This window comes from Micromys minutus (assembly GCF_963924665.1).
Source record: "Micromys minutus genome assembly, chromosome: 5".
NCBI classification, from domain to species: domain Eukaryota; kingdom Metazoa; phylum Chordata; class Mammalia; order Rodentia; family Muridae; genus Micromys; species Micromys minutus.
The window spans coordinates 55,009,880-55,030,705 of NC_137974.1; the positions used below are offsets into that span (position 1 = coordinate 55,009,880).

The following is a 20,826-nucleotide window of genomic DNA, read 5'->3' on the forward strand; positions in this document are numbered from 1 at the left end:
GACCAGAAACGCGGCATTTCAAAGGCAACCATGGAGACGAGCGTCTGAAAACCATTTCCTGCTGGCCTTTGCTAGCCTGCTACTCACGGCAGATCTTCCAGTTTGGAGGCTTCGTGTCTTGGATCCAGCAGGTCAAAGCCACATTCATTGTAGATTTCCAAGTAAGAAATGTGTGTTGTGTAGATCTTACTGCTGTCCTGAGCGGGGAAGGAAAAGACATTGTTTAATGACTAAAAACAACTGTTTGGCTGGAGAGAGGTGCACCATTTGTCTCTGGGCTTTGCTCACAGCATCCCTCTTGTGCCGTTCCATGTTATATGGTTTACATTTTCAGTTCGTGATACTTTCGAGTTGCTGTGGCCATCTGCATGAAGGCTTTTTTTTTTTCTTGTAATAGCCAATATCCATGATTATAAGTAACTTCAGTCTGTTAGTTTTATTGGTTCCACATTATACATAAAATACAGTGAGCCAACTTGGTTGTAGAATGAACAAAACATTATTTTTTAACTTTCCAGATTGACCCCTATCCCTGCCACAAAAGGCTACTAAGGAAAAAAAAAAACAAAACAAAAACAAAAAATAAAAATCAAACAAACTTACACTCTGTGAACACTTTGCATAAGAGAGCAAAGACTTCAGTAGCAAAGAAGTTTCTATCCTTGATCATAATTCATTTCCTTTACTTTCCCACTACTCAGAATTTTATATTCTTTTAAAAACATTTAATAATTTACTCTGTGTGTGTACATGTGTGTGCGGGTACCCGTAGTGACCAGAAGAGGGCGTCAGATCCCTGGAGCTGGATCTGGCAGTTGTGAGCCACCCAATGTGGGTGCTGGAAACCCACCTCCAACCTCTGCAAGAGTAGTCCTGCTCCTAACAGGGTCTCACACTAAAACATACTAATTTACAAAATAACCATGATCTTGCAAAACTACCACGAGAGAGGAGTGTCGATATTTCAAGTCCTACCCAAAATACCTGGGCACCAGGGAACTACTGTGGAGGCTGCTACTGTGACTGATGTTGATAATGTGTTTTAAATGCAATGTCTAGAAACCTCCAAGAGAAAGGTAATCCGTGGGGTCAACTTGATTTCTGGTCACCTAGGAGATGCACCTCTGAGGGTTCCGGAGTGAATGAGAGGAAAGAGAGGAAGGGGCTGTGCACGAGCATTGGTAACTCTGTGTCCTGACTGTGGACATGTTGAGTGACAGTCACATCATGCTCCCAATAGCCTGCTCTCCCCATATGGTGTACTGACTGCCTCACACACTGAGTCAAAATCCACCTTAAGTAGTTTTTGTTGGTCATTCGGTCACAGCAGCGATCAAAGCTGCTAAAACAACAAAAGAGTGTAAAGAGAACGGGCACAAAAAGGAAGAGTGAGTGTGCACCATTGTCTAGAATGGAGACACTCTCTTCTTTACAGCAGGGTAAGGATGCTGCTTCGGCCCCTCCGGTTTCCGTTTCTCCTGCAGCTTGACTGCCTTACACACCACACTCAGGTCTTGCTGAGTGCTGTGCTCATGGTCCGTGGTCCTTTTCAGTATCTGAGACGTCTGCGCACAGCGACTTTTTCTGCCCCAAACAGTCTGCACCCCACAATGCCCCAGCATAAGGAGAAGGGTTTTCTGAAGCAAATGGAACCTTTAAGTCCAGTGGAAATGTGTTGCCACTCATGGGCCTTTCATGACACAGGATGCACTGGGCTTTGGGTTTGTCTTGAAGAAAGACTTAGCCTTAGTCTTGCAGTGAGCCCTCCAGTCTGAGACAATCAGCAGGGGCCTCCGGGTCCAGTCTGGTTTTCTAGGCACACTGCATAGGCTCTTTAGGTGGCCGGGCTGGTCTTAGCACACTCCATTGTGATTACAATGGGCATGATATGGGTTCACTGGTTCTGAGAGCTTCAAAAGGTTTCCTGAAACTGATCAGGTATCATTTGGACACATATACACATATGAATATTAATGAGTGTGCTAACAATTGATGAACATTTGCATACATGAATATTAATAGAGGGTAATAATGATCATGAACTTTGTGTGCCAAGAACTTCAAAGATTTGTTTTGAATATCCTTAATTATGTGTTTTTCTCTATGTGTATATGCATGACAATGTGGTGTCTGTGGGGGCTCAAAGAGGGCATTGGGTCCTCTGGAGCTGGAGTTGTAGGTAGTTGTGAGCAGCCTGATGTGGGTGATAGAACAAAGCTCTAGTCCTCGGCAAGAGTGGGGCATGCTCTTAACTACTAAGCCGTCTCCCCAGCCTGAGATCTTGAAATACCATCTATTCTGTCTCCTCCCAGCAGCTCCATGTCACTGAGACAAGACATCACATGCCACCCGTGACACATGGTCTCAGAACCCTGACAGCCTACACAGCCCTGCCCATCTGTCTTAGATGACAGCCTTCCACTTCAGTCCACAGCAACAAAAAAATACTGGAAATTACAGCCCCTGCTTGTGACGTGTGTATGTAAGGCAAGACAGGTAGTGTCAGGAACACACTTGGAAGTGAGAAGGGCTCAGGACGAGGCACACCCTCCGCTCAGCCCTCCCACTTCCACGTGTTCTGGCACACACACTTGGCGCACTCGGGCCACTGAGAGAAGAGCTGAACTAATGGATAATTACTGCTCTGTGGATGGCAATTAGAATGATGCGGACCTCAGCAATTTCTTCTTGTCCTCAAGACTCAAAATGCAAACAGCGTTCAGTAGGGAGTTCCAGAGTGACTGTGACAGTGGCCCAGTTAGACATTTATGCAGAATCCAAGGACTTGCTGGAGCTGGATGGCAGACAGAGGAGCCTCCAGAGCACTTACTTTAAGAAAATGGCAAGCAGAAAACCACAGAAGAGAAGTGACTCATCACAGGAAATGGATTTAAACACAGCCAGCAAAGCAAAGCCAATCTGAGCTACAGAGGGTGTGGAGGCGAGGCAAGGAAGAGGATGCCTACAGAGCTGGGGACCCAGAGAAGTACACCAACGGAGGCTCAGTTTCTCCAACTATGAAATGGGAGTAAAGATGCCATGTCTCCTAGGTACAATATTTGTCGTGTTAAAAACCCACAGAAGGGGGCTGGAGAGAGATGGCTCAGTGGGTAAAGTGCTTGCTGGGTAAGTATGAAGATAAGAGCTCAGATCCCCAGAACCCATGTGAAAAGCTGGATGTGGTGGCGTAGCGATGTGACCCAACATAAGGTGAACAGGCCTCATGCTGAGTTAGGGGGGAAGAGACGGACATCCCCAGAGTTCACTGACCAGTCAAATCCACGAGCTCAGGTTCAGTGAGAGACTGCCTCAAAAACACAATCAGTGGAGAACAATAGAGTCTCCCACATCGAATTCCATACCACCCCACACACATGCACGCGCACACCAGATACAGGAACAACCATTCATACCGACCCCCACTCTGCCACAAAAGCTGTCATTTATTCTTTAAGACCTGTAGACATCTCAAATGGAGCCTCAGCTTCTGCCGACACCCGACCCTGATAAGAGAAGCTCCTTCGTAATTTCTACACTTCCAGCAAAATCCTAACCTTTCTTTAACTCTGAAGGCCAGAGATATTCTAAAGCCCCACATTCCCGCGCAGGCACAGTGCAGAATCCTGGGCACCTCCTTGCCTTCGCCTTTACCTTTTGCAACTGCTCAAAAATATACGACAGGGTCCTCGGGATGATGCCTCTGTCGCTGTAGCGTTCTGCCCCGCCAGTGATGGTGAATGTCTTGCCACTGCCCGTCTGCCCATATGCGAAGATGGTGCCATTGTAACCTGCTAAGGTGCTGCAAGAAGAAAGGACAGAGCTTTAATGGGTACGTGGACACCCACATTGGTGCTAGGTACTCATAATGGAATAGTAACCTTATAAATACTGCTGAAATACACATATAAGATATTTGCAGACTATTTATGTGACAATCCAGCTAGAATTTTGTGTGTGCTCTCACGCCTGTGCACAAGTAGGAGTACATATGGAGGTCAAAGGTCTTCCTAGATGCCTGTCCACCATTATTTTTGAGACAGCCTCTCTCACTGAACTTGGAGTTCACTAATGGACTGAACTGACCAGACAGTGAGCTCCCGTCTCTACATCCCTCGCTCATGCTGCTGGGCTCAGCGTTTACACAGACGCTGGAGATCAAGGTCCTCGGGTTCTTGTGGCAAGCTCTTTACCCGCTGAGTCATTTCCTTGACCCGCAGGCTAGGTTTTAATCCAGGGACCTTAGGTCACCAACGACTTTCTCTAAGGAAGAACACGTCACTCAAATGGAGTCCAGCATCTTAACAGTGTCTTCCGGTTTTACTATACTAGACTTGGGGTGTGGCTTCGGGGAAACACTTGTGATACAGCAACTCTCTAACTCCCCCAATGAATACCTGTATCAGTAGCTGCACATTACTAGGTACACTGATTTTCCAACGGTGTTTCCTGAAATCTGTGTCTCTACGGTACCTACAACAGGAGGTCCTCAGAAACTACCTCCCCTCCCCCATCCTACTTGGAATACTTTCTCCTTGGTGGATGGTGTTGGCCCATGCATGTTATTTCAGCCCAGCACAGAGCCCTGTTTTGTCGGTGGTCTTAAGAAGCCTTCAAACCACCATCTGTAAGATGGGCTTTTAGCACTGTGTTCTGCATGATGAGGGCTTTGGAAAGAGTAGGCCTCTTATCTGTGCTACACAGAACAGAAAACACTCGCTGTTTTGCTGGGTTTTGTTTTTTGTGTTTTTTTGTTTTGTTTTGTTTTTTGTTTTTTGTTTTTTTTTTCTACAAGTTGCTTCTTGGTCTCCAAGATCTTTCCATCAAATCGGCTGCCACGATGTCAGCCAATGGGACCCATGTTCCAAGTGGGTTAAGTGCGTGGCGCCTCTGAGATTGCTGTTCATCATGTGCATAGGGAATCCTGCTCTGCCCTGGCTGCTGACATCTGCCACTAGTTCACTCTCGAGCTCAGTCTGCTTTGGGCTACGTGATGAGTGACCTGTCCTCAAAGTGATCCTGAGATAAAGCAGGCGTTTATTCTGAAGAGGTCCGTTAAGCCCCTTAGCAACTTACACAGCTAGAAACCTCACAACCTCACGGGCTTTCAGCAAGATGTTTTGTTCTGTGCAGAGTGTGAGTACAGTTTACAAACTAAACGAACTTATCCAGGGAGTGGGGAAAGCAATGCAACTCTGGGGGTCAAGAAGGTGACTCATGTTGCCACCTGTATGTTCACACTGGAACTGTCTACTGTTGACATTTTCAGCTTGTAAGAGGCTGAGAGTAACGTGATGCATGGAGTTGGAATGTTACTGAAGCTTTCCCCCAGTGGACTCAGTCACCAAAGAGACAGAGATGTCTCACTGCAGTATCATTTGGATGTTGATCTTTTTCTTGCCATGGATTTGCTGAGTAAATGGGGTCGGTGATCTTAAGTAGCAGATTCTAAACACTGCACCAACTCTTGACAGAAAGAATTGCTGAAATTTATGGGGCATTACCAGTTGCGAAAAGCAAAGGACACGGGTACAAATTAGCATTTCAATTTTAACACAGACATACCTATGAAGAGCGTTGGCTGAGCCATGTTCCTCACTGAACAGTCAGCTGACCTTTGTATACCAAAATCTCATCTCACACAGAGTCACCTGTCTGTCTGCACTAACATATGCTTCCTTACCATGGTCTGCCGTGGTCTGCCTACTCCCACCAGCTACAGAGGCTGGCATGTCGCACTGCACTAGTGAATACGTAACAAAGGGACGATTGCAAATGTCCATTTCCTTTATTCAGAAGCTCCTCATCCTAAATCAACCTCTCTATTGTGTCCCAGACATTTTGACATGTGCTTCTGGATACATCTGTCCCAAGAGAAGATACAGGTGGAAAATAAAGAGAGCGGTAGTAATGGAACCACCTTCCTTTAAGATCCACGAGTTTATCTGTTCCATAGGAGCAAAGACACCATAGCAAACGAGCCGAGGTCCACTTTGTCATTGCTCTGAAAGCTATCCCAACATGACCATCAGCTCAAGTTGACCTTTAAAAGAGTCTCAGTAGAAACAGTGGGCTTCAACTGTGTTCCAAGTTCACAAGTCCTAGCCTTTTCCCACCAGCTCCAAGGAAGATTTTAAAAACAATATGGCTGGAGGTCTGGAAGCCATAAACCTCACAGCTCAGCCACTGAAGACGCAGTGCAGATCTGGAACCCCTCACAAGCCTCCCCATCCTGATCTTTCCTTGGTTCCCAGCCAAGCTCTGCTGGGACAGCAGAACCCGTGTCTTCTGACTCAAAGCCCTCACGGTGAGCAGCCTGGCTTCAGGCAAATATTTGGCATCCAAGTCAGTTGACGTGGCAATGCCAATGAGCTGAGCCCGGATGTGGCCGAATGCTTGTAAAGTCTGTTGACGTGACAGCAAGATACTATGAGAAGACCCTAGACACCTCTGGGTGCTGGAAGACCATACTTAGGAAAGGACTTGAGGGACTTTTTATCTTCAGTGTGATTGGCTTTGAGTCTCTGTAGAAGAAGTGAGTGGCAGTAAAGGTAAAGATGCAGAATCCCAGATATAGAAGGTGTGCCTCTACACACAGACAGAGATGCTCCTGTGACAACCAGGGGAGATAAGTTTAAGCCATTTAAGGAACATATCATACAACAGAGAGCTGACTTCTCTAATTGGGTGGGGGCTACATGCATTAGTCATTTTTCTGTTTTCTGTGATAAAACAAAACAAAACTGACCAAGATGACTACACAGAAGGAAGAAGGAAGTGAGTTGTTTTGTTTGTTTGTTTGTTTTGGCTACCGTTTCAGAGGGATAAGAGCTCATCAAAGCCAAGAGTCATGGCGGAAGACTTCATGGCCCAAGTGGGGGGCTCACATCCTCAACTGAAAGCATGAAGCAGAGAACCTCATGAAGTAGGGTGATACTTGCAACTCTGAAATTCTGCCCCTCAGCGACTTGTTCCCTTCAGCAAGGCCACCCCTAAACCACCCCACAAAGCAGCACCATCTACACTACAGAAAAGCTTTCAAACACTGGAACCCTTGTAGGAGTATCACACTTAAATCACACACTAACCAGAGCTGAAAGACAATTTCAGAAAACTTTGTGAGGGTTTTTGAGGATAAGAGCACCTTCCATTGTAGATATGGGGACCTGAGTTTGAATCCATAGCATCACATAAAAAGCCAATGTGGCCATGTGTGCACCTGTTACCTAGTGAGTGGGAGGAAGCTAGAGTGTGTTGGGCGCTTGCTGGCCACCAGCCTAGCTCAGGGTTTAGCAAGAGATTCTTGCCCTTGAGGGAATAAGGCAGAGAAGGAACACTAGACATCCTCCTCAGGCATAGGCTTCATGAGTAAAGAAGAGAAAAAATACTATTAACAATTTGAACTGTCACTGTCCCTTTCTGCCTCTTTGCCAGAGTAGACATAGCTTTCATAAGGACAAATGTGAAAATCCACCCTTCCCACTCGAAGCTAACTGGAAGGCAGTTAATAAGGTCATCAGAATACTGGCCTACGGAGAACGATATAAAGTGGAACTGAACTCAGAGCCCAGGATCAGACCCTGCACAAAGGTGTGTGCAGTTGGCTAGCGGTGCTTCTGTGCCGTCTCTCCATGTAGAGTTGGCTCTTTTCCAGCAACAGTGATGAAATTATTCAATAGAGGAGAAGATAAAGAAAAATTAGGAAAAGGAACAGAATGGGGCAAAAATACTACAACTGTACCTCTGCACATGAACAGTGAGTTTGCATGAGTGGAGACCATGGGTGTGAGCACACAAGTGCAGACACACACCGGTATCTGAAGGGGACATCGGATTCTATTGAGCTGCCAGATGGGGAACTGCACTTGGGTCTTCTGCAAAAGCAATATAATCTTAGTTGCCGAGCCACCTCCCCAGCCCGCCCCCCTTTTTTTCAAATCATCCACCTTGTAAGGAAATTGACATCAAACATACAAGTGAAAGCACATTAGAAAATATTTCACAATATCGAAAGCCAGTTGAAAAGTAGAAAATGGCATTGGCAAGATGACTTAGAGGGTAACGGTGCTTGCTGCTAAATCTGAGAAACTGTTTTAATCCCTGAGATTCACATGAAGGCGAGAACTCACTTCTCTGACCTCCAGACACACACACACACACACACACACACACACACACACACGCACACACACATGCACTCGCACACACATGCACATGCACACTCGCACACACACAAACATAAATGAGAAAAGAAAAGTAAGTAGGCGATGAATTTAAATAGATTTCATTTCTAATTTTGATAAACAGACAAGTCATCTCCGTACATATATCCATATATTTAAAAGAATGCATTCAAGTCTAAAGCCCAAGTTAAATAGAAGCCAGTAACCAAATGTCATATATGGTAAGACCTTGTTTGTGTTTAGATAAGCAGATTTCCAATCAGTAGGGAAAGTGGATTAATGTCTGACAGCAGCTGAGTGAAGACAGAACTTGGGGAGAAAATGGGGCACACCACCAAGGACTTCTCTGAGGGAAACAAACGTGTCCTAAAATTAACGGATGCTCACCAACAGCTGCACAATTATTCCAAAAACTACTAAATATTATTCATCAGCAAATTCTACTATGTGTATTTATGTTGTGTGTGCACACACTTGTGTGCACCAGGGTACATAGGCGAAGGTCTAGCAAGTTTACTAGAGTGGGTTCTCTCTACTTATGTGGGTTCTGGGAATCAAATCCAGGCCCATGGGCTCAGAAACAAAAGCCTTTACCCACTGAGCCACCGCACCAGATCCCTAAATCATGTTCTTTAAGAGTTAAAGGGCATGTATGTGAGTTACATCACAAGGAAGCTGCTGTTCCAATATAATGAAAAAGAAGAATCTACAGGAAGTCTTAGGAACAAAGTACTTTTGCTGTCTTCCCTACGCATCTGTCCTAGATGGAACATTGCAAGATGAGAGGCAAATTCTAGTAACTGACCAGGAAGGATGGACATTTGCAGCGCTAGCTCCCTCTCACCATCCTAAAATCCACACTGCACGCCCTGCTGATCCTCACAGCCAGGGGCATGAAAGTCACTCCACCATTTCTAGAACGGCATGTGATGATCAGATGAAATGCCTGTTGTAGACATCCTCTTCCTCCCTTCGCAGAGCCTTTCTCCCCCAAGAACAAAAGTTCTAAAGACAAGATATTTTGTCAGCAATTTAACTTTTAGTATTTTCATAAATAACCCCAAATAAAGCCTGTACCCTCTGGGATATTTTAGATTAAAGTATTAATTGAATACATAGTATGTTTCCATACTAGAAAAATATAATTCTGTTTAGCTTCTTCCTTTGTATTATTCTTGATTGGTTCAACTAGACCTCATATAGAAGATCAGGTAAGTGTGAAAAAAATGAAACTTGGTGTTCTTTATGCTTGATAAAAAAATCTATACAATGACTACATCAAAGTAACCAATAAAAATTATTCTTGTGCTGGCTATGAAGGCTCATGCGTTGAATTCCAGCACTTGGGGGCAGATGGAGGCTGATCAGCATGATTTATGGCCAGATTTGTCTACATATTGAAATTGTCTTTTTAAAAATTGTAGTGATAATTTAACTCATTAAATAAAAGATTAATTCTAATCTTCACACTTTAATCATAGGAAAAGAAAAGAAAGAAAGAAAAAAGAAAGAAAGGAAGAAAGGAAAAAAGGGAAAAGGAGGAAGGGAGGAAGGGAGAGAAGGAAGAAGGGAAGGAAGGAGGAAGGGAGAGAGGGGGGAGAGAGGGAGGAAGGGAGAGGGGGAGGGAGGGAGGAAGAAAGAAAGAAAGAAAGAACTGAGAGAGGGAGGGAGGAAGGGAGGGAGGGATAGAGGGAGGAAGGGAAAGAGGGAGGGAGGAAGAAAGAAAGGAAGAAAGAAAGGGAGGGAGGGAGGGAGGGAGGAAGGAAAAGAGGGAGGGAGGAAGAAAGAAAGAAAGAAAGAAAGAAAGAAAGAAAGAAAGAAAGAAAGAAAGAAAGAAGGAACTGAGAGAGGGAGGGAGGAAGGGAGGGAGGGAGAGAGGGAGGAAGGGAAAGAGGGGGGGAGGGAGGGAGGAAGGAAGGGAGAGAGGGAGGAAGGGAGGAAAGAAGGAAGGGAGAGAGGGAGGGAGAAAAGGAGAAAGGGAGGAAGGAAATGAGGGAGGAATGGAGGAAGGGAGAGAGGGAAGGAAGGAAGGAAGGAAGGAAGGAAGGAAGGAAAGAAGGAAGGAAGAGAGGGAGGAAGGGAGGGAGGAAGGAAGGGAGGAAGGAAGAGAAGGAGAAAAGAAAAGAGGGAAGGAGAGAGGGAGGGAGGGAGAGAGGGAAGGAGGAAGGGAGGAAAGAAGGAAGGAAGGAAGGAAGGAAGGAAGGAAGGAAGGAAGGAAGGAAGGAAGGAAGGAAGGAAGGAAGGAAAGGGTGTTGGAGAAATGGCTCAGTGGGTAAAAGCACAGGCTGCTCTGTGGATGACCCAGGTTCAACTCTAAGCACCTCACAGGGGCTGGTAAATCTCTATATTCATGTATGCATGTGTACTCATATATAATTTAAGAAAAAGAAACAGTAGATAATGTTATTAGAGGCCTGCTGGCTACATTTCCGTCAACAGAACCACCCCCTCTAAAATTATTTCTGAGAAATATACAAACTATTTTCTGAGCTGTTTGATTCAAGTTCTTGCTGATATCATACAATGAGGACCAACTCCTACTTTGAGGGGAGGGGTGGCTGAAGTGGTACCTTAACAAGGGTGAGCTATCTGTTGTTTGTTAAGATAATAGCTCAAGTAGCCCAGGCTATGCAGTCAAGGTTGACCTTGAACTCCTGATCCTCCTGCTTCTATATCCAAATGCTGGGGTTACAAGTGAGCACCATTACATCCAGCTTCGAAGGTTCTAACCACTGAGCCTTAGACAAACTAAGAATGAGAAAAGAGCTTATCTTGTATATTGATAGAACAAAGTCGTGTGGAAAACGTAGACCAGTTAAACGTGAGTATCAGGATTTTGAAGGTAGCTGAAATCCTGCTGATGCATGGCAAAGCTGACTGAAGACTGTCACAAAGGGTAACCTGCAGCAGTATGAAACTTCACCTATCACCGGCCACAGCAGCTACAAGTCAGTTCCCATGACATCTGCAGAGCGGTGGTGCCTGCACTCTGTTGTCCTCTTCCTAAAATAGTCTAAGTCCCCTAAAGGACCTAAGGCCATGACTGCTGCTCTTCTAGGGGGTATGATGACTCAATGGTTCTCACTCAGAATATCTGAATGCATACATTTAATAGTGCAGAGCCTTTGTTTTGTTGTTTGTTCGTGTATGTGTGTGTGTGCGTGTGCATGTGTATGTCTGTATGTCTGTGTGTGTGTGTACCCAGAGCTGATATCATGATTCATTCTCAATCATGCTTCTCCCTTAATAGTGAGGCAGGTCTCTCAATCCAACCAGGAATCACAGATGTTAGTCTTTCCAGCTGTTTCACTTCGGAGACCTGGTCTCTGGCTTCTGTGGCTGGAATGACATATGCCAGGCATTTTATGTAGGCTCTGGGGATCTGGACTGGTCCTCATATTTGTGTGGCATATACTTTAGCCATTGGACCATCTTTCCAGCCCAACAACATGACATTTTAAGAGGTATTACAGTAACTCAGTTTGGCCATTCCATGCCAGGCCAACCTTGACATGGACACTTAAGGGTTCTCTGGAGAGGCAGTTGTGTTGGATAGTGTTGTGCTGGGGCAGACATGTGAAGACATGTTTTTTTGAAATGGACACAGGTGAAAACTAAGGTGGGCTCATGAAGGAACATTTCACTGAAGCAGACACAGGAGAGGGGATGTTCTGCTAAAGCAAACGTGAAAGGACACACGATGAAGAATTCTTGTTAACAACATGCATGTATTGGCCCATCTTATATGACATAATTGTGCTGCATTTGTTGGAACTCCTCAGACTTGGGCTGAATGGAAACACATGCTGAGGTAGGGCACGTGGAGAACACGTGATGTCTGGAAGGTATAAACAGGACTCCACAGAGTGACAGAGACAGAGCTTGGCTTGCTGGTCCAGCTAGCTGTGCAAGGCTTGTGGGTCTCACGTCTTGGCTGATCTTCACTTCCCTGAGAGAGGCACAGCTGAGAACACCTCCCGTGTCCTGTTGCTCCCTCCCGCTGACTCCAGCAGAGGCTGAGGCCTGGCTGTAGCTGCTAGGTAATGTCACTGTTGTTGCTAACCTGACTCTATCGAACTGGACGGCTAGTGTGTCTGTGAAGTGTTTTCAAGTGGATCGAGCTGCCGCTGCTGACCTGTGGACTGAACTGCTGATTTCCAGACAACACAGATGGGATTAGCATCAAAGAACCTTTCTAAACAGTTCCACTTCCCCCATATTCCTTTTTTTCTACTGCCTCTCGTACGGGTGGTGCATTACAAGGGGAGTAAAACACTGAAGACCCATCATTAAACATAAGGTTTGAAAAAAATTACAGTTATACCCCTAAGCCCCAACTCCACCATCTGTAATCTCTACTGCTCCAAGAGGCTCCAGGCATGCAAATCAGGCAAACCAGAACCACTCTCATGTGCATTTCCAGAAAGAGAAGAGAAGAAGGAAGAAAACGTGCCCACAGATCTCTGGAGAAACCAGAACTGTTTTTTCCAATGGAAAAAACTTCAAAACCTCTTCTTCCATGAAGAAAGCTGGGAATTGAGGGTGATAAGCAGCCTGGAGAGCTGTATTATCTGTTGCGCCAGATCACATAACCAAGGCCAGAGGTGACTAATGGTCAAATGACTTCTACAATGTGTATTTCAAAGACTAGGCCAGATCCCTCCCTAGGCCCTGAAGCTAATACAGGCAGCCTATCTCTAGAACCCATTGCCTTGGAAGACATGACATGGACCCTGAGCTGAGCTTCCATGTAACCACACTTCCTCATGCACTGCGGATTGTCTGGCACTGAGAAACTTCCAGACTGTACTGTGTGTGCTGGGAGTAAACTGCCTGGCTTCAGAGTCCCCAGAGTCCTGGTCCAGGCCGATGAGGTCATCTGAACCTAGCTCTCATCCTCACCTCTCCATAATTTGCTACCCTGCCTGCCATGGCCACCTGCAGGCTCCCCTTCATGACATGAGAGACATTGTGGCTCCAAGTGATCTTCTGCAATCTCTTTGGGACTTATGCTCTCTGGTTTGCCATGATCTCCACAACTCCCTAATGTCCTGAGACTCAGGTGTTTCCCAAATATATTATCTACCAAGACTTGATTTTAGGCTGTGCCACACACTGTGACAGACAGTCACAGACAGCACAGTTATTTGCCCAGACTACCGAGGGTCCTTCTGAACAGTTCATTGCCCCGGGTCAAGGACTGACATTTCTAAAAGCATGTTCTGGAAAGATCAGTCTTGGCTCACCTACAGCCTCACAGCTAACTTTAACTGACACGAGTCAAATGATCTATCCAGGATGGCTCTGCCATTAACAGCACTGATTGCTCTCCTAGAGGACCCACCATGGTTTGGCTCCTGGCACCCACAAGGCAGCTCGCAACCAGCTCATAACTCTAGGTCTAAGAGATCCAATGCCTTTTTTTATTTTGCATCTTCAGGTACTGCATGAACATGGTACATAGACATAAACACAGGCAAAACACTTATACACATAATATTTTTAAAGGAAATAATTAGTATACTTATTAAAATATATTTTGTGAGAAAATGAAAATCATATCTCAGGTAGTACTTTATGCCACTGTGATCAAAACCTTCCATAATTTCCTGTGCACATATTGATTATTGGCCAAGCTTATCCAGTGTTGCCTCTAGCTTGGACAGTACTGTCTTTGTTTAACTGAGTCTGAGTTCGCATAAAGCAAAGACCTGTGCTCTCCAGCTGAAATGCAGCTCTACCACTGCCCAGACTCCAACCGTTTGTGTATTTAATGTTAGCTGCCTGCCTCCGGTCATATGCTCTGTTTTTCTTTCTTTTTTTTTTTTAAATGCCTGAGTGACTCAGATAAATGCCACAAGAGTAGCAGTCTTTTTCAAAAAATAGATCAAAATAAACCAAGCTAAATTCCAGCATCTTCCAGGTTTTGAAATGTCACAAGTGACACCCTCATCCCAATCAGGAAAGGGGAGGTAATCTTTCTTCCCATTGCTCATGATTTATAAGCTTTAAGCAGGACTGCTGGGCGTGCTGTTTCTCCTTGGCACAGGCAGGACCTCCACTGTTGGCTCTATCATGAAAACAGGGAGAGCAGCTTCTATTCTGAACGGTGTGTAAACCCTCCCTGAGATGTGAGGCCTGAGAGGGAGGCTGGGGTTTCTTCACAGCTCAGAGACTCCCAGGCTTTGTTGACAGTCTCATTCCAACTCCTTCAAATTGGACTCAGTAAGAGTCAAACATTAGCACAGGACACAATCCAAACAGTCTCTCATAAAGAATCCTCAAGCTCTTAAGCTTACCCAGTGGCTTCCTGGCCATAAGTTGGTGGATCAGACACAGGGCACAGTGGTCTTTAAATGTGGACAGTTTGTTTCCCCCCAAGTTCCTGCAGAAAGCACATTGCTCCAGCATTAACAAGTATTTGAACCCTGGAAACCAGACAGAGATGTGTACAGCTTCAAGAGGGGAAGTGACCAGTTGAACAGGATCCAGCCCGTGGACCTGCTCTGGCTGGAAGGTAGCACGTGGGTTTAAGAAGGGGTGGCTACATTTAATTTTATTTAGAGAATGAAAACACACTGACTACAGGGCTTCTGACAGTGTTTCAGTGACACTTGAGAGTAAACCCTTGGATGCATTAAAGATGTAATCCTTTTCAGACACCCACAAAAGGAGGTGATTAAGTCAAACAACCAAGTTGTATGCAGTAATGTTCTGTAGAAACATCCCTTAAAACACCCACTGGCTACTTTTGGCTTCTTTTACAGGGACACAAAACAAACAAACAAACAAACAAAAAGACACTGCAGTCTCAGGACATTAGGGAGTTGTGGAGATCATGGCAAACCAGAGAGCATAAGTCCCAATGGGATTGCAGAAGATCACTTGGGGCCACCATGTCTCTCACATCATGACGGGGAGCCTGCAGGTGGCCATGGCAGGCAGGGAAGCAAACTGTGGAGAGGTGAGGATGAGAGCTAGGTTCAGATGACATCATTGGCCTGGACCAGGACTCTGGAGACTCTGAAGCCAGGCAGTTTACTCCCAGCACACACAGTACAGTCTGGAAGTTTCTCAGTGCCAGACAATCCGCAGTGCATGAGGAAGTGTGATTACATGGAAGCTCAGCTCAGGGTCCATGTCATGTCTTCCAAGGCGATGGGTTCTAGAGATAGGCTGCCTGTATTCACTTCAGGGCCTAGGGAGGGATCTGGCCTAGTCTTTGAAATACACAGTGTAATGTTCATTTGACCAGTAGCCACCTCAGCTCCTCGTTGTGAGAGCTTGAGGAGTCTCTGGATGTAAGGTCACTTAAGTTCCTGCCACCTCTGTTCCTGGTTGTGAGGGCTTGATACTGTCTGGCCCAACAGACAACGAAGAATGTCGGGCTATTAATCATCCCAATTCCCAGCTTTCTACATGGAAGAACAATTTAGAACAATGTTCTAGAATTGTTAACAGTTAAATTTTTATATTGCCAATCAATTAATGGTCTCTTGCTTTTATGTTTACTATCTTCCCCCGTTAGTTACTTTCCACCTTATTCTTTGAAACAGGGTATCTCCATGAACCTAGAACTCACTGATTTGACTATATTGGTTCATCAGTGATCCCTGGGAATTCTCCTGTCTCCATGCCCTGGCACTGGGGTGACAAGCATGCACACTGTAGTTGGCTTTCACATGGGTGCTGGGGATCTAAACTCAGGTCATTTCAAGGTCAAGTGTGTCTCCCCAATGTCTCAGTTATATCCTTAAAATCAATCATATCTTTAGATTTATTTATCTGGAGGGAGATGTAGTGGATTGAATGACAGTGTCCCCCATAGAGTGACAGATTTGGACATCTGGTGTCAGTGCTGTCTGGAGGAAATTTAGGTAGGTCAGCCTTGTAGGAGGCAGACTATCATTGGGGACAGGCTTGGAGATGAAAAGCCTGGTACCTCTTCCATTTCCCTCTCTCTGCTTCCCAATTGTGTTTGAAGATGTGAGCTCTCAGCTTTCTTCCCCTTGCTGCCATGCCTGCCAGCTTTCTGCCTCCTCACCACAATGGACTCAGATGTCCCTGAAACTATAAGTTCAAGCAAACTCCTTATATTGTAGTTCCAGGGAAGTGTTAGTAGTCCCCAAAAATAGACCAGAGCCAATCTAATGCAGCTCCTAGCAGGGTTTTTATTCTATTTGATTCTACTTAAGCTAGCTCAGCACTCTTGTCACACCACTATCACACAGGATGGTTTTGGGGAGGTAGCCCTGAATGTCTGTCAGGGAAAGCCTTTATAGTAAGGAGCAAGCAGGGAGTATGTGTGCAAGCATCTAATTGGAAAGCTACTGTGGCATTTAACATACTTGGCTGGTGCTGGGAGTATAGCATAATCTTAATTTTTGTTCTCCTCTGCATTGGTGGTCCTTCAGCAGGGGGTTGACTTGTAACCTGGGGGTGCAGGTTTGTTGGGGGAATAACCTGGAGACATTTGTTGAGGGTATAACCTGGACATGCTGTTCTTGTTGGGGATTAGCCTAGAGACTGGAGCTAGGTTCCAGTTTTATTGGGAGGCAACTTGGAAACTAATGCTAGGTACCAGCCTCTGAGTTCACATGAGTTTAAACTTAAGCCAGGTTTCCTAAAATGGAGTCTGAACCTAAAAGATTTGGCATCTCAATATAAGTTGCCTTGGTCTTGGTCTTTTATCAAAGCAGCAGAAAAGGACATGATATGGGGGACATCTTGTGTGAATCAGCCCTCTCCTGCCAGCTTGTGTGTCCTGGAGATCTAACTCAGATGGGTAGACTTGGCTACAAGTGTCTTCATCTGATGCATTAGTCCTCAATTATGTTTCTTAAACATCCAGCACATTAGGAGGAGCCTAATTATGTGTTTACACTATGAACTAACGAAGCATTGGTTGGTGATGTTTATAAGAAACTTGCAACATAAGATCAAACAAAACAATTAGCAAGAAGAGGGTCTTTAAATGCATGGACTCATATGTCTACTCACTTATGCAATTGTCTAATTTACACAATCCACAACAAAAGAACCCTAAATAGCCTGTTTATGAAAGAGTCTAGAGATACGGAGAAAGATTTCTCTTGAGAAGGCAAAATGAGAAGCCCACCCACCCACTTCATTGCGGATGTGGATACAGCTGTGTTCCCTAGCCTTTGGCGTATGCAGAAGCACAGGTCCGTGGATTGAGGCTAGCAAGTGGGGAAGATGTATCCAGAAATAAAAAACCACTAGTGTCCACATTGTGGGGGTTGGAGATAGGAAACTGTGGCTAAGTTTGGTAGAATGTAGAGAGGAGAAATGGAGGCTGCGAGGTGGCTGGATACCAAGGGAAGAAAGGATGCAGAGAGGGGCTGTGAGATGTTCACTGCAGGAGGGAAACACACTTTCTCCCACTGAGAGCCCTGAGAGCTGCAGTGCATTTCCATAGGCAGTAGTCACAGTGAGAGGCCCTTTTGGATTAGAGAAGTGCAAATCTGAGGGGGTTGCCCAGGCATCCAGGGGAAAGAAGGAAAAAGAGCTGTGACCAGGTGTCTGCAGAGGCGGCTGTCCTATGACCTTCCTAGAAGCACACTCTAAAAGGAAGCACAGGAAGGACAGGGACTAATGGTCACAGGACTCTGTCACGGGTGTTTTCTTCTGTTAGTGTATACATAGTGTATGCAGGTAAACACAAGTCTTACTGAGTGTTTTTAATAATATGATATAAAGGGGCAGGAGAGATGGCTCAGCAGCTAACAGTACTGGTTACTCTTACAGGGGACCCAATTTTTGTTCCCAGCTCCCACGTGATGACTTCTAACCATCTTTAACTGAAGTTTTACAGGATCTGATGCCCTCTTCTGGCCTTCACAGGTACTGGGCATATGTATGATGTGCAGATACACTCAGGCAAATGCCCACAAAGTAATTTTTTAAAAAACCAAGATGATATCAGAAAACTAAAGCTATATATCATCTTAAGAAGCTGTCAGTCAAAATTGATAAAGATCTCCATATATACACATATATAACTTCTTGTAACATTTCACATCCATTATACCAAAATTGAATTTGTTAACTTTTCATTTATATATACCTTGCCTCTTTCAAGTAGTCACCCCAAAGTGTCTCCCCCTGAGATACTCACAGGGCAAATCCATGTAAATATCTTGAAGATGAAGCTGACAGCTTTCATGTGAAGGTTTTTAGGGCGTACTTATCATAGGGAGATGTAGATGGGTATCCCAGCTTAAACTATGCACAGTAAATAATGTCTGTCGCACTTGTCCCTGTTTCTCAGCTCAGGTGCTGACACCATACATGGTGAGGGTCCCCTGTGTCTTACGGATGGAGATGGGAATGGCTGCAGATATGACATCCTGCCTTCTGGAGCACACAGTTTTCATCAATCCCACAATAAAATCCTGCCAGGGACTGTTTTATGACACTGGTAACTAGGAGAGTTAACATTAGGACAGAAACCTAACCATAGTGAGGATGACAACAATGTAATGTCAAGCATCCAGGCGGAAGATAAGGATGCTTCTTCCCCACTGACATGGTCAATACACACACACACACACACACACACACACACACACAACAACAACAACAACAACAACAACAACAACAACAACAACAGACATGGGTGACCCTTCCCCAGGCCTTTCTCAGTAAATGAGGATATCAATAGCAGCATTACTGGGGAGTTGGGGGACAGCTGGGGACTTGGGGGATGGCCTCTAGCAAAGTGAGCAGACAGTAAAAAGATGAAATAGTCTCCTTTGATGCGCAGCATCTGAAAAACCCTTCCAGTTCCATAAGGACCTCAAAGGGATCTCAACCTATAATGAGTGGCTAAATATATTTTACATGAAAGGTGAACTTGGCCACCAGGAGGTGAGTACACTTGGAAGAAGAAGGGAGGGGTAGGACTCTGCCCACTTTGCCCTCACTTCACAGTTAGCTGGCTGTTAAAGGGGAACAACAGAGGGCTTTGTATGGTTGCAAAATAAGAAATTCCGCAGAATGCTGATGGGGGTGGCTTCATGGGCTTTTCTGTGCAGATGGCTGGTAATGGGGCTCTTTGACTGCACTGGGGAGAGAAGGACACTTGAGCACAGATTGGAAGACACCAGAAGTAATGCTGGCCATTTGGAGCTATTTCCCTGGTCCTTTGAAACAACAGGAATGAGCCTTTTGGGACAGTCCTTTCTCCCAAAGATCATGTTCTGGGGTCAGCCTGGAAAAGTCTGTGGAAGCATATGCAAAGGCCAGCTGAAACTGCTCTCTACAAAGATAACGTGAGGGATGGGTCTGCATCCCAAGACATGAATCACATTCCACGTGTTGGAGGTGAATGGCCGGAGGAGCCCATGGGTAATCTGCTGACACCTTCAGTGAGGAGAGACACAGCAGAGATGGGGAACAGAGAGAAAACAGATAAAAAGGAAAACAGAAGCCATTGCATGGAAATTCCTGTGTTCCTCTGCACTCCCACCCCCACCCTCACACAAGGAAGTCACTCTCCAGGAGTCTCATCCCTCCTGCCTCTGGCCATCAACCCTCCAAAGCTAATCTCTTCCCAGGGACTTCTGCATAGCTCCCCACCCTCAGGGACCTGTCTCCATTAACCAACTACTTCCCTGTGTCCCTACTTCTACAGACTGCTTGTGCCTTAGAAAAGAAGCAAGCATGTTTCTGATGTTATTGAACGTATTTATTTTGGGGTCATATAAAAATATTAATTAGTTTTCCAGTTGCTATGACCAAAGCAGCTTCAGGAAGGAAAAGGTTTACTTTAGCTTTCAGTGTTGATCAGGAGAGTTCACCACGCACAGTGGGGAGGGCATGTTGGCGGGGACAGGAAGTGGCTTGTCATGTTGCCTCTACCGTCCGGAAGCAGAGAGACTTAAGTTCTTTTGCCTTCTATGGAGCTCAGGACCCAAACCTATGGAAGAAGGTAACTCGGGCTCAAGGTGGGTCTCCCCATCTTCCCGCATCAATGAACTTAGTCAGGATGATCTTGATTAGGCAAGTGTCTTAAAGGAGGCCAGACCCTGTTGACAGTCAGTATCAATCCTCACAGTGATTGATTCATAAATGCATGAGTATTTGCTTAAAAAGTTAAGTCACATTTGAGGTCATGTTCCCCTTGTCCACCTCCACAGACTTAGAGTCAAAACCTTACTACCTTAGAATGCAGCTTGCAGGACTTTATGTATTTATTGACTTTACATGTTGCATCGTGTCATGTTTTTTTTCCCTATTGAGCAATTGCTCCTTCCCATCTTCCATGTGCTGTTAACTGATTGGCTTTGTGCACACTACAGTGGTTTTTCACATCAGCAGGTGTGCTCTATTCTATAACACTCCATGTATGTATAATATTTCACAATATAAAGCTCTTACCATGACCGTGCCAGGGAAGGACGATGAGCCACGACACCTCTCTGGGCTTGGTTTTGCTGGCACTGCCCACATCCTCCACACTGGTTCTATCGATGCCCAAGGAATGGGTCCCGTCTCCTCCTGCCTTCCTGTGCTCTGGATGCCATCAAACCCTTATTTAGTCAGGTACATGGAGATGGAGCATCTCAGACTTCGAGTTTCTGTTTATCTTGAGGCTGGAGTGATGCCTCAGTTGTGAAGAGGG

The 20,826-nt window shown here is 45.3% G+C and overlaps 1 protein-coding gene across 1 annotated transcript in view; it reads right to left on the reverse strand.

Moving 5' to 3' along the window:
- The window catches only part of KIF6 (kinesin family member 6), a gene marked incomplete at both ends in the record, with an annotated part of 72,068 nt that overhangs the window by 13,748 nt on the left and 37,494 nt on the right, over positions 1-20,826 (reverse strand). The window contains 2 exons of the mRNA XM_080917438.1: positions 88-197; positions 3,652-3,799. Coding sequence (XP_080773564.1) covers positions 88-197; positions 3,652-3,799 — 258 coding nt within the window. The remainder of the gene's footprint in view (positions 1-87; positions 198-3,651; positions 3,800-20,826) is intronic.